The sequence below is a fragment of the Haliotis cracherodii genome, unplaced genomic scaffold (genome assembly GCF_022045235.1).
Source record: "Haliotis cracherodii isolate W230 unplaced genomic scaffold, xgHalCrac1.p SCAF_2, whole genome shotgun sequence".
NCBI classification, from domain to species: domain Eukaryota; kingdom Metazoa; phylum Mollusca; class Gastropoda; order Lepetellida; family Haliotidae; genus Haliotis; species Haliotis cracherodii.
The window spans coordinates 29,728,779-29,741,948 of record NW_027266275.1 but is presented as its reverse complement, the minus strand read 5'-3'; the positions used below and the strand labels follow the sequence as shown (position 1 = coordinate 29,741,948).

The window sequence follows — 13,170 nt, the reverse complement described above, 5'->3', positions numbered from 1 at the left end:
TAATCTAGTCTGGACCAGACAATCCAGTGATTGACATCATGAGCATCGATCCACGCAATTGGGACCGATGACATGCATCAACTAAGTCAGCAAGCCTGACCACCCGATCCCGTTAGTCGCCTTTTACGGCAAGCATGGGTTGCTGAAGACCTATACTACCCCGGAATCTTCACGGGTACCCTAACTCTGGGAATAAGGCGGAGGAGGGTACGCTCAAGGTGCATGGGTGACTGTGTTTATCAAACATGACTGCTGAGTGTTTCTCAGGGTTCAGTCCTGACCCACACTGAGATAGAGGGAAGTGACACTGTACAACCTGGGCCTCTGTTCAAGCAATTAATGGGTACCCAGTAGGATGAAATGGAAATGCACCTTATAGTCAGCTTAGGTTGTACAATGCACACTGATCCATTGACATGGGTAATACTGTAATTCACTGTGCACATCCTCTGTCATGCAGAGAATGCCTTTATAAATCGCCTGTCATTAAAACGTTTCTCATCCTGATGCATGACTTTTGAAACTTGCTGAGTGAACAAGAATGCCATAATTACCCAGGTCAACTGATTGCATAAGTCTTCAGATTACAATGTCATCCGACTAGGTAGCTATCAATTGGGTGTGATGTGTCACCATACTGATGTGTGTGCCTGTGTTTGTTTGTTTGTTGTTTAATACAGTCCATCAGTAAAAATGGGTACCCGGTAGGATGAGATGGTAATGTGACTTTGAAACATCTAGGGCCCTGACAAGGCAGCATGGGCTGTATACTCCCCAGGGAGCTTGGAATGAAAATCGATTGCACTCTGATCCATTAACGCGAATAATAATGGAGGCTTATGCAATATAAGTACACACCTTATTATGTATTTCAAAAAAGCATACTTGTGAAGGTCTGGGTTAGAATTGATCTTCAGCAACCCATGCTTGTTGTAAGAGGCTACTATCAAGATCAGGTGGTCAGGCTCGCCAACTTAGTTGATGAGTGTCATCATATCCCCATAGCGTGGATTGATGCTCATGTTCTCAATCACTGGATTGTCTGATCCAGACATGATTACAGATTTACAGACTGCCGTCATACAGCTAAAGTGAGTGAGTGAGTTTTGGCTTTACGCTGCTTTTAGCAATATTCCAGCAATATCACGGCGGGGGACACCAGAAATGGGCTTCACATATTGTACCCATGTCGGGAATCAAACCTGGGTCTTCAGCTTGACAAGCAAATGCTTTAAGCACTTGGCTACCCGACCGCCCCTCATACAGCTAGAATATTGCTGAGTGCGGCATTCAAGAGCAAACAAACAATTCAAAGGCACATAAACTATGAATCTTCACACTGGTGGTTTGTTTCAGCATCCATCCTGGAGAGAAATAAACACTTGACTATCTTTCAATGATGTTTATTTTCTCAATATCGGATGAGAACATGGTAAAATATTGCACAATAGTAAGAGTTTTAAATTGTACCAGTTTTATGTTAAATCGCTATCACTTACTTTACAAAATGTTTCTCCATCAGCCCAGGTCTCACTTGAATGGACAGAGATAACTTCATCTCCAACATAACTCCTCTGCCTCAGCAGTCACACGCCCTCATTTTGTTTCAGTTTACAATATTGTTTACAAAACTGATTTTATTCATCATCAATGTCACAGGTACGTATATATGTATGCACTACATTTCTCATCACCTGTGCATTCACATGGCCGCTATTTGGTGTAGTAGTAGATGTATGTCTATTTCTTGTAAGGAATGAAATGAGGCTGTTTCGTAACTAGAAGTCGTCAAGTGAGCCCTAATCTGTGCCGAACTTTGTGCAAACTGACCACTGCCTATGGCTCACTTTGCTCCTGACAAGTCAGAAACATTGCCATTTGTGCGCAGTAAGCTGCATTCACTGGCCCGAGCACTCCCTCCCTTTCCCTGGAACCAGGCTGTGTATTGATTTGTTAGTTAAAAATAGCAACAACACCACATATTGGCCGTGTGTATTCACATGGGTCAGAAGTAGGGCTGGGACAAATTTACTACCCTGGTACCCACCCCCCTATTATCCGACCCTACCCGGGTACCCACTGTAGGTCTCAAGAGATAGGTCCAAATGTCCGACTGGGAATAGTTTGACCGTAGCCCTCGCAAAATGTATTTAGATACACGTCATGCATAAACTGAAGTTGACTGAAGTTTTATCTTTATTCATAATTTTATTCATAAGTCAAAAGGATTGTGTGCAAAGTCAAAAAGAAATGCAAACATTAGTCACTTATGGTGTAGCCGTAGAGTTCTAGATAATCTTTTGTCATTAAACAATATATCACGTGACTAACCACGGGTCCGGGTAGTCCTGTGGGTCCCTGGGTCCTACTCAGGTACCCACCCGACCTGAGTACCCGAGTTACCCATCCCAGCCCTAGTCAGAAGAATGGAATGCATACAAGTCGTGACATACTGACGATTATATTTTGAATAAGGTGTTTTTTTTACATTTTTAATGTGTCTATCTGGCTTGATTGTTGGATTTACAAAACTTATTTACAACAAGCTTTCTTGAAAGGAATCATTGCTCATTTCAAATGCAACAGTGTGTCTACACTTATTAAAGCAATCAAACACAATTTTCTATGATCAAATTCATAAACAAAAAGCAAGCTTCATCTTTAATGAACTGTGATTTAAATGTACTGACTTTTCATGCATGAAAACATGTGTTCACTCTCTTAAAAAGTATTGTTTTCCTGGAAAACAACATACCATTCATAAACAAACACATTGTCCCTACAACAGAACACACTCACATGTACATATAAACATGATTTACATGATTTACATGATTTACATATCCAATGGCAGTTATCTTTTCTATCACCATGTTTATCATAAGAAAACAACTAACACTTTCAAACGACAATCTACTCCTACATAATTCATAATATTTGTTCCTCTTAATGTGTAAGAAAATGTTTACATTATCATACAAGGCTCAACTGAAATAGTCACATGATGAAAGCACAAAATTATCTTCATCACATCAGTCTATCTTGTGGTCAACAAAGCGGGATATCTCCATGGTTATCTCCCTTGCTACTGTACCGAGAGTCCACCTGCATGACAGGACACCACAAACTGACAGCGCCAGTCTTCCTCCAGATGACTCTTGATCACCTCTTCTCCAAAGCCTTGAACTTCTCCTCTGTAGAATAAATCACAACAATTTAGCAATGTGGGTGTTTAACACTGACAAAATCTGTCATGGTTACAACAATGAAGAGGCAACTACTTCTTGAAATTGAGATTATTTGTTAAGAAACAAATTAATTTACTGACAGAATGAAACAAAAATGCAAAAAAGATGTCAGTATTGTTAGATGTTTTGCGGGAAAGCAAGGTCTCTTCCCGGGCTCAATATGCTATAATTATTATTTATCATATATGGTTAGTTTTACCAATGTATCATGACCTGATAAATATGCACATGAGGTCGCCCAGCAGGTACTACGTTCAAGCTCGAATCACCAATGCAATGCCTTCTTTCTCACTAAACACTTTGACTAATATTCCTAATATGCACAGATAGGTTCGTGATGTGTTGCCGTGTTTCTGTAGACAAACACCAATGGCTGCCATTATTCAATTTTTATTCCTAATGTTTGATATTTACGATAGTAATCTCTATTTATCATCCCAAACTGGCTTCATGAGTAGAGAAAGTGAATTAAAATTTAACGTCACATCGGCATTATTTCAGCCATATAGCAACGAGTTTTGTGAGGAGATGTACTCACTTGGGTGAGATGATAATTGCATCACCATGTTTTGCAGACCATGTTGATGTCATCAGGAACCATGATGTCACAATCAAATGACACTGGTTCTTTATAAACGGAAAGTTGGAAGAATGATGTTGGATGAGAAATAGAATGTGTCATTTGATATAAAATACATCAACACTCATTGACAAAAGTGTAAGACTCCTTGGCATGCCGAAGGGTTTTCAACTTTTATCAACTCGTTATCACAGCACACAGAGATGATACACTCTGTAGAGAGTAACACCAACTTTGTGTTTCTCCTAGACTAACGTGTAGTCTCTGAAATGAACATATTTTACAGTTAAAAACAGTTGTTGAATTATAGTGATAAAATATGATAAAAGGGAGCCCAGAGCCTCTTCATTTTTAGATACTGCAGTAATCTAGACTTTCCAAATATTATAGACTTGCATGGGCTGTGTTGGATGTATTTGTTTAAGGGTCTGTATGACAGACTAGGTTTCTCCCTATGGGGAATCAAACCCTTGTCCTGTGAGTGACAAGAGAGAACACTCACCACTGGGCCACCCCACACTCACATCAGAACACAAGCCAGAGTGAACGGGGTGTGCTTCAGTAGGGAGTAAGTGGGTTAGGGTTTCCACCACTTTTAGCAATATTCCAGCAATATCACGACGGGGGACACCAGAAATGGGTATCACACATTATATCAATGGGGAGCATCGCACCTGATAGACATGAATTGTTTATTACTTTCAGCTTAACACTGTATCCTGAGAGAGGAATATGTATTTTAAAGTAAAGTGCTTGTGACATTAAACATTCTATTGGAGTTTAATGTAATTGAACATGCGTTATACACAACTACATGAATGTGGTCTGTGGTTACCTAGTCTCTTTGAGTACTGGTCCAGGTTGTACGCTGCCTGTTCCAGAGCCACCACACTCTCCTCAATCTCATCCACCTGTTCAAGGTAGGGTTGAAGACTTTTGTCTGCCAGAGAAAACATGAAAGAGGTATAAAAACATACTGGTTAGCAATGGTAGATTTGTGGACCTGCAAAACAGCTTCAACGAAGGCTAAGGGCAGGGATCCGGAAATCAGTCTGTTCTCCGGACCTGTCTTGTTGTGACTGCAGAATTTCTGATTTGAAAGAGTGCAAAGCGGGCATTTTCAAATGTGCCAACCAGATATTTTTGAGAAAGTACTTGATGGACATTACAACGTGAGACCGGACATCATAACAAAGTATTAAAAAAAATAGAGGTGCAGCCAGACTGACATGTTTTTTGTTGTTGATTATTGTTTACACGACTTGCAAGGGTGGTCAAGCGCTATAAGTCTACATCATATTATCGTATCCCTTCAGGAATTCAGGTGATAACAAACTTAAATTGGTCAATACAAATGTGAAATTGGAGATAAAAAATCAGTAGACATGATGATTTACCATCTCAATGTATTTCCTGTTCTGCTAGCTTTTGTTTCATATACCGAAATCACGATTACCATGTCTGGTTTCTTGCAAACTCAGCCGGAAATAGCAATCACGTGTACACACATTTTCTGCCTATCCACTGGTGACAACTTCAAAGGATAGTGATGCAACAATCAGAAGAATTGCATTTGAAACTATCATTTTATCAGAAGTAACATATTCCTTTACTGTTTTATTTTAGTTGCAGCTTTACCACATATATTTAAATTAATAATAACTATAAGAGTAGCACTTTAGAACAGTTGATTGCTGCTGCCGGATGTTTTTGTACATATGGAACAATTTGACTGTCACTGTTGAGACTTCCCACAGACTTGCGAAAACGTAATGTTGGCACATAATATTCAAACTACAACAAATATGACATATAATGAGTCAAAGTGTCCATTCTCTGTCAACTAAAGCTAATTTCAAGGCATTAATATCGGTGACCTGACCGTGGTTGCTGTAAACAGAGAGTCACTTGACACGATTTCGCCGGAAATGATATAAAAACAATATTAAATGAGGTTTTGAATAAAATAGATTACAAACATGAGTCCATATATACAATGAACACTTTTTATAACCAGATAGTATAATAACAGGATTATATTGCATACTTCAGTACGGATTTGTTGACATGGCACTAACAGTGTTACATGCTCACGGTAGCCTAATGTCTTTAGTTTGCATTGGCGAAAAAAATAAATATAGTATATGTTAAGGAAAGTGATACTTGATTATATTATTTTATTCATACATGATCGTCCATCAGTACTTCATGTTAACCCCTCAGACTCACAGTATTGACTCTCGCTCGCTATATGGCTGAAATAATGCCGATGCGACGTTAAATTTTGACTCACTCACTCACAGTATTGACTCAGGCACCATTTTGGACAGTATTTCAGTCATATCACAGCATGTCAGCATAATGTACATAATGTGTACCTGATGTCTGGTGTAAACCCATGAAGATGGTATAGTGTTGACAGATCAAATCTATGAACAGCACTCCCTAGCCCGGTGTATAGTGTTGACAGATCAAATCTATGAACAACACTCCCTAGCCCAGTGTATAGTGTTGACAGATCAAATCTATGAACAACACTCCCTAGCCCAGTGTATAGTGTTGACAGATCAAATCTATGAACAACACTCCCTAGCCCAGTGTATAGTGTTGACAGATCAAATCTATGAACAGCACTCCCTAGCCCAGTGTATAGTGTTGACAGATCAAATCTATGAACAACGCTCCCTAGCCCAGTGTATAGTGTTGACAGATCAAATCTATGAACAACACTCCCTAGCCCAGTGTATAGTGTTGACAGATCAAATCTATGAACAACACTCCCTAGCCCAGTGTATAGTGTTGACAGATCAAATCTATGAACAACACTCCCTAGCCCAGTGTATAGAGTTGACAGATCAAATCTATGAACAACACTCCCTAGCCCAGTGTATAGTGTTGACAGATCAATCTATGAACAACACTCCCTAGCCCAGTGTATAGTGTTGACAGATCAATCTATGAACAGCACTCCCTAGCCCAGTGTATAGTGTTGACAGATCAAATCTATGAACAACACTCCCTAGCCCAGTGTATAGTGTTGACAGATCAAATCTATGAACAACACTCCCTAGCCCAGTGTATAGTGTTGACAGATCAATCTATGAACAGCACTCCCTAGCCCAGTGTATAGTGTTGACAGATCAAATCTATGAACAGCACTCCCTAGCCCAGTGTATAGTGTTGACAGATCAAATCTATGAACAACACTCCCTAGCCCAGTGTATAGTGTTGACAGATCAAATCTATGAACAGCACTCCCTAGCCCAGTGTATAGTGTTGACAGATCAAATCTATGAACAACACTCCCTAGCCCAGTGTATAGTGTTGACAGATCAATCTATGAACAACACTCCCTAGCCCAGTGTATAGTGTTGACAGATCAAATCTATGAACAACACTCCCTAGCCCAGTGTATAGTGTTGACAGATCAAATCTATGAACAGCACTCCCTAGCCCAGTGTATAGTGTTGACAGATCAAATCTATGAACAACACTCCCTAGCCCAGTGTATAGTGTTGACAGATCAAATCTATGAACAGCACTCCCTAGCCCAGTGTATAGTGTTGACAGATCAAATCTATGAACAGCACTCCCTAGCCCAGTGTATAGTGTTGACAGATCAAATCTATGAACAGCACTCCCTAGCCCAGTGTATAGTGTTGACAGATCAATCTATGAACAGCACTCCCTAGCCCAGTGTATAGTGTTGACAGATCAAATCCTTGAACAGCACTCCCTAGCCCAGTGTATAGTGTTGACAGATCAAATCCTTGAACAGCACTCCCTAGCCCAGTGTAAAGTGTTGACAGATCAAATCTATGAACAGCACTCCCTAGCCCAGTGTAAAGTGTTGACAGATCAAATCTATGAACAGCACTCCCTAGCCCGGTGTATAGTGTTGACAGATCAAATCTATGAACAGCACTCCCTAGCCCAGTGTATAGTGTTGACAGATCAATCTATGAACAGCACTCCCTAGCCCAGTGTATAGTGTTGACAGATCAAATCTATGAACAGCACTCCCTAGCCCAGTGTATAGTGTTGACAGATCAAATCTATGAACAGCACTCCCTAGCCCAGTGTATAGTGTTGACAGATCAAATCTATGAACAACACTCCCTAGCCCAGTGTATAGTGTTGACAGATCAAATCTATGAACAACACTCCCTAGCCCAGTGTATAGTGTTGACAGATCAAATCTATGAACAACACTCCCTAGCCCAGTGTATAGTGTTGACAGATCAAATCTATGAACAACACTCCCTAGCCCAGTGTATAGTGTTGACAGATCAAATCTATGAACAACACTCCCTAGCCCAGTGTATAGTGTTGACAGATCAAATCTATGAACAGCACTCCCTAGCCCAGTGTATAGTGTTGACAGATCAAATCTATGAACAGCACTCCCTAGCCCGGTGTATAGTGTTGACAGATCAAATCTATGAAGAGCATCTCTGGCCCAGGTAAGGGACATAACTCCTTACACAACATTCATGTATATTCGATCACCGAGGGATCCATGCCCCTGGCTTTCATTATAAGAAGTGGCCACAAACTGAAAGTAAGAAATGACTGAATATGTTATCCATTCATTTCCCTCAGGCATACTTTGTGTTCAACACAATCAGATATAGCACACCAGGGTTAGAAACTAACAGTTTTTGTCCACTAGTCCTTATAATGCTAACATAACTATTGGGCAGTTTGGTAAGGACTACAGGACGAGTGCCATTTTCTAACGCTGCTCACATTTGTCATTAAGCTCTGTAAGAGAGGAGCCAATGCTGACAGCAATGTTTTTCATTTCTGAGTATTTGCAGATGGTAACTTTGTTCATCTTTTCCAGGAGCTTGTAGTCTTCCACAGTTCCTGCAAGTAGACATAGCCTGACATATACCTGCCACCAAGTAGGAGTCCATAACAACATAATGTTAACACTAGGGCTGCAACGAATACACTATGAGGCGAATATGTTTCATATCACGAATATAGGGTAACGAATATGAATATTAAATCATGAATACAATAACAAGTTAGCACTTGATTTGTTATTTGTTATATATAGTGAAACAATAACAACATAAAATATTTGACATGGTTTGTTAATTATTAATATATTATACATTCATATACTGCACTTATCCAGGTACTAGTATCTGTTCAAATGCTACAATGACCAGTGACTACAATACTGTCAAATTAATTATTATAAGAGTGGTATTGTCTTTGAAGAAGTCTATGCATGTAATATGTTCTTATGGATATTTCACATTTCTGTAAATGCACATGATTGCATATTCATAAATATTTGATTCTTAGTAAGTGGCCACAAATATATTCAATTCATGAAGTTCGATTTACCGAATACGTGGGTGAATCGTAACAGCCTTAGTTAACACAGTATTATACAGTGAAAATAAGAAAATATTTTTATTATAGGTGTATATAATTCTCAGAAGATTAATAAATTAGTGCTAAAATCTCTTACCTTCTAATTCCCCTCTGAGATATTCTGCTGTCTTTTGAAATGTCTCCTCGCACAGTTTCACAACATCTGAAGGTGGTACATCCTGGACATCTTGTACACTCTCTTGCTGCATAACTGCAACACACTTTACACATGTATATCTGTGTCTTAACCTTTACAATATCCATCTCTGTATGAAGCAATCAGCATACATTTCATACTATATCAATGCATAACAGCTTTTCATTGGGGGTAGGGTGGGGAGTGATTGAACCCTGGCCTTTGGCATGATAAGCAATCACTTTAACCACAAGGCCACCCGATTGCCCAGATTTACTCAAGAGTGCCTACACACAACAATATGATGAGAACTTGAGCGACATGTCACTGTCATGGATTGATATTTCTCCAATCTCATTAAAATCAAATCTAAGCTCTCGCTGCCGCTAAACAAAGATCTGAGGACATCCCATTACGGCTCACGGCAGAACGACCTTTCACAAACCTTGACCTCCCACTGAAACGACTAACAGGAAGTCAACATCAGCCAACTAGAAAGCAGTTTTCTCGAGCTCTACGGCACTCGTTTCAACCTGGCGACTTCCATTTCAGACTACGCTTGAAAAAATGTTGACACAGTTCTCGATTAAAATTTAAAAAACTGAACAAACGAACATTCCGGAATGTCTAATAAATGGTTGCGATTGTATGGCAGTGCTTCCCACGTACTGTACAACGCCTCCTCCGTTCAAATGTTTCTCCCAAGGAAGAGAGAGATAGACAATAATTTTGACGGAATCAGTTGTACGGGCCGTAACTGTCGTTCGTAATTACCGTGTTAACGTTTCCGAGGTTGCATGATTAGGAAACACATTCCGACTGTCAATTTCATGATCTGCTAAGCAACGCTCTGATTGGTCGGATGAAAGGTCGTTCTGACCCCTAATGGGATGTCCTCAGATCTTTGTTTAACGGTAGCGAGAACTAAGATCTGATTTTAATGAGATTGACATTTCTCTTTCTTATCAGCCTTAGTTGATTTGATACATACTTGAAAGATCTTCCCCTCTCTGGTCAAAACCTGATGTTCCTCTTATGGACACCAAGCATATTAGTCAAGTGTTCACAAAGTGACTAGACCAGGTGCTGTTTAAGTTTTGGCATGTGGTCACAGCATTGACCATTGTTGTCATTGGTATAGCACTGTTTTCTGCCTTAAACATGGTAAACACAGATCAAAGTCTGTCTGCAGTGTGCCTAGATGTACAAACTCATCTAATAATGACAAGCCATTGCAGTGTTTTGCATTTTCCGCTCAAATATACTTGCAAAATCAGTAAAATACACTGAGAATGGTCAATATCACTAGCTGTGTATCCATGGTAAAATAGAAATTGACAAGACAAAGAATGGTTACCCATAATATATTTCATTCACATGGTGAATGAAGTTTTAACAACTTAGCAAACCTTTTCCATAAGAAGTTGTTGAGTATGAATTATATGGTTAACAATGTTCATAGAAATATAGATTTTTATCTGTAAATGTCATTTTGCCATTATTGAAGTTACAGAAAATGTTAATGCTGTTTTCAGTCTAAATGTTTTGGCATTTTCAGTCTTGCCATGTCTTACTGTCATTCTACGGTGTATTCCTTCTGCATCGGTCTGCACAAACGACAAAAAGGGTTATAGCTAAAATGGCACCTCAGCTAAACGGCACCTTGCCTAAAGAAAAAACAGCTACTATTGCCTGGCAAAAACCAGCACCTAACTTTTTTTTACCTAGGTACTGAAATAAATGAAAAAAAATTACTCACCAACTCTGACTGGGAGGCACTACTAGTGTGAAAACATCACATGTATTAAGTTCTAAGTACCTTTGACATAGTGTCACAGAAAGGCCAAAAGAAGGTAGCGGATTCTTAGGGATTCACATATGTTGTTCAGTTAAATTACCTTTTACTTTTTTTTATTTATACCTATTTAAACATTTATATTTATACTGTTTTAAGTATAATCTATGAATCTCAGTATGTTATATGTTATATTTCATTTTGTTGCCTGTCTTTGTAAAAAACTTGCACTGCAGCATCAGGAACAAGACAACAACCTGTCCGGCATGGGTGATACAGTTATAACTGACTACTTCCAAACCCAATGGATCGCACACAAAACATTCTTTCCCTGATCCTGGTCTGTGTTCAATGTTGCTGTCAAGACCAACAACTTTGTTGAAAGTGATATAAATACAAATAGAACAAATACCAACACACTGTCCTATTAAACTGTCATATAATGTTTATGTGAAGAAGTCATTCACATCACGGAAGGATAAGATATTTGACATGAATAAAAGATGGTTACCTCTCTCTGGTCATGTTGACATAAACAATGGCGGGTGTGGTTTCAAGAAAAGATCAGTGGGAGAGCGGACCGTGACGTCACACGCATGTGCAATTCATTGTTTACTGAATTACACATGCGTGTTAATGGGGATTCTAATGACCCGTTAACCAAGCACTAATTAGCCTGCAACCTCGGGGTATCGCGGTACTTGTCATGTACGCTAAACGGAACAAAATGCACCCACTAACCTTTATGTTTATTCGTGTTCTCTGTATCAGATTTCATTCATGTTATCAAACAATGCATATTTTACTGATAAAAGTTCATTATTTACATCAGTAGCTCCGAGTAAAAGCCGGGCCTCGCGCTCTGTTTGACAAGGGAGAGAACTCCATCGTATCGCGGTACAGAGAAAAGTTGTGTATGGAGGTCCGAATTGGACAAAAGAGGACGTAATTCTACCAACCACTTGATATGATCATGCCAGACATCAGTGATTTGTCCAGACAAGTGCAAAGACAGCACAAGTAAAATTCTAAATGTGTTATCAGCAATAGGTATTCAATGCATATTTACCGAAAAGTAAGAGAAAACTATTTTTATAAGTCAACATCAAAATATCAGAAATGATATTCTAAGATTGTTTAAAAAAAATTGGATGACAATAATTTGTCACAAAATGAAAAATATGTTAAAAGTCAACAATAAATATATAAAAAGCACTCCTAGTATGCCCAAAGTATGTATTTATCTTTTGGTTAATAGTGAAGAACGTATTTCTAAGTTTGGCATTATGGCCCTTATGATCTCCCAATAGATTCTGGGCACAGAGCGGGAAAAAATGTGCGGACTACGTAACTTCTGTTACCTCAATAGTCGCCATGAATATACAGATGGTCTAGTTCAGGTCGATAGAGAAAGTTTACTTGGGGAACTGCGGGTTATATCGTTGGCCATTGATAGATAGGGGTAAGGCAATATTACAACAGATGCCAGAAATATGTATCAACTGATTAATAACTCCTTACTTACAGCAGACGGAACATTCCGAGGAAATTGAAATTGTTTACGAAGTGAGCACTTCGTGGTAACTGATTTGCATTAAAAGACAGACGCTAAGAGGCGTGTCCCGCGTGAACTATCGGAAATCACAAATGCCGCGATACGATGAATGCCGCGGTACCATGGGGTCCGAGTATACATGTGAAAGCGCATGTGGTCCAGTGGTAGAGCGTCAGCTGATTAACGCATTAATTAGCAGAGCCTGTGAGCCGGCGAAGCGAGTTCGAGATCCCCCACAGTGCTAATTGGATCTGGAAAAGTGCGCCCGGTAAAGTGCACTACTCCCCAGTGTTGTGAAATGCTAGGAGACATTGAAGATGACACTGATATTTGCGGACAAAATCAGTGACGTTATGCTGAGGTGCTGTTTTAGCCTGCACCCGGGGAAAAAACAAAACAGTGTGCAGTTGCCGATGGGGATTGTTAATCCCGATAATTGTCACTTGTGTGTTATATTCTATTCCT

The 13,170-nt window shown here is 39.4% G+C and overlaps 1 protein-coding gene across 1 annotated transcript in view; it reads right to left on the bottom strand.

Annotated features, from left to right (window-relative positions):
* Positions 1–1,413: 1,413 nt before the first annotated feature.
* Positions 1,414–13,170, bottom strand: part of LOC139467957 (biogenesis of lysosome-related organelles complex 1 subunit 2-like) — a 12,492-nt gene continuing 735 nt past the window's right edge. The window contains exons 3-6 of the mRNA XM_071249568.1: positions 9,317–9,430; positions 8,578–8,697; positions 4,664–4,768; positions 1,414–3,194 (exon numbers count right to left, since the gene is read on the bottom strand). Coding sequence (XP_071105669.1) covers positions 3,163–3,194; positions 4,664–4,768; positions 8,578–8,697; positions 9,317–9,430 — 371 coding nt within the window. The 3' untranslated portion in view covers positions 1,414–3,162. The remainder of the gene's footprint in view (positions 3,195–4,663; positions 4,769–8,577; positions 8,698–9,316; positions 9,431–13,170) is intronic.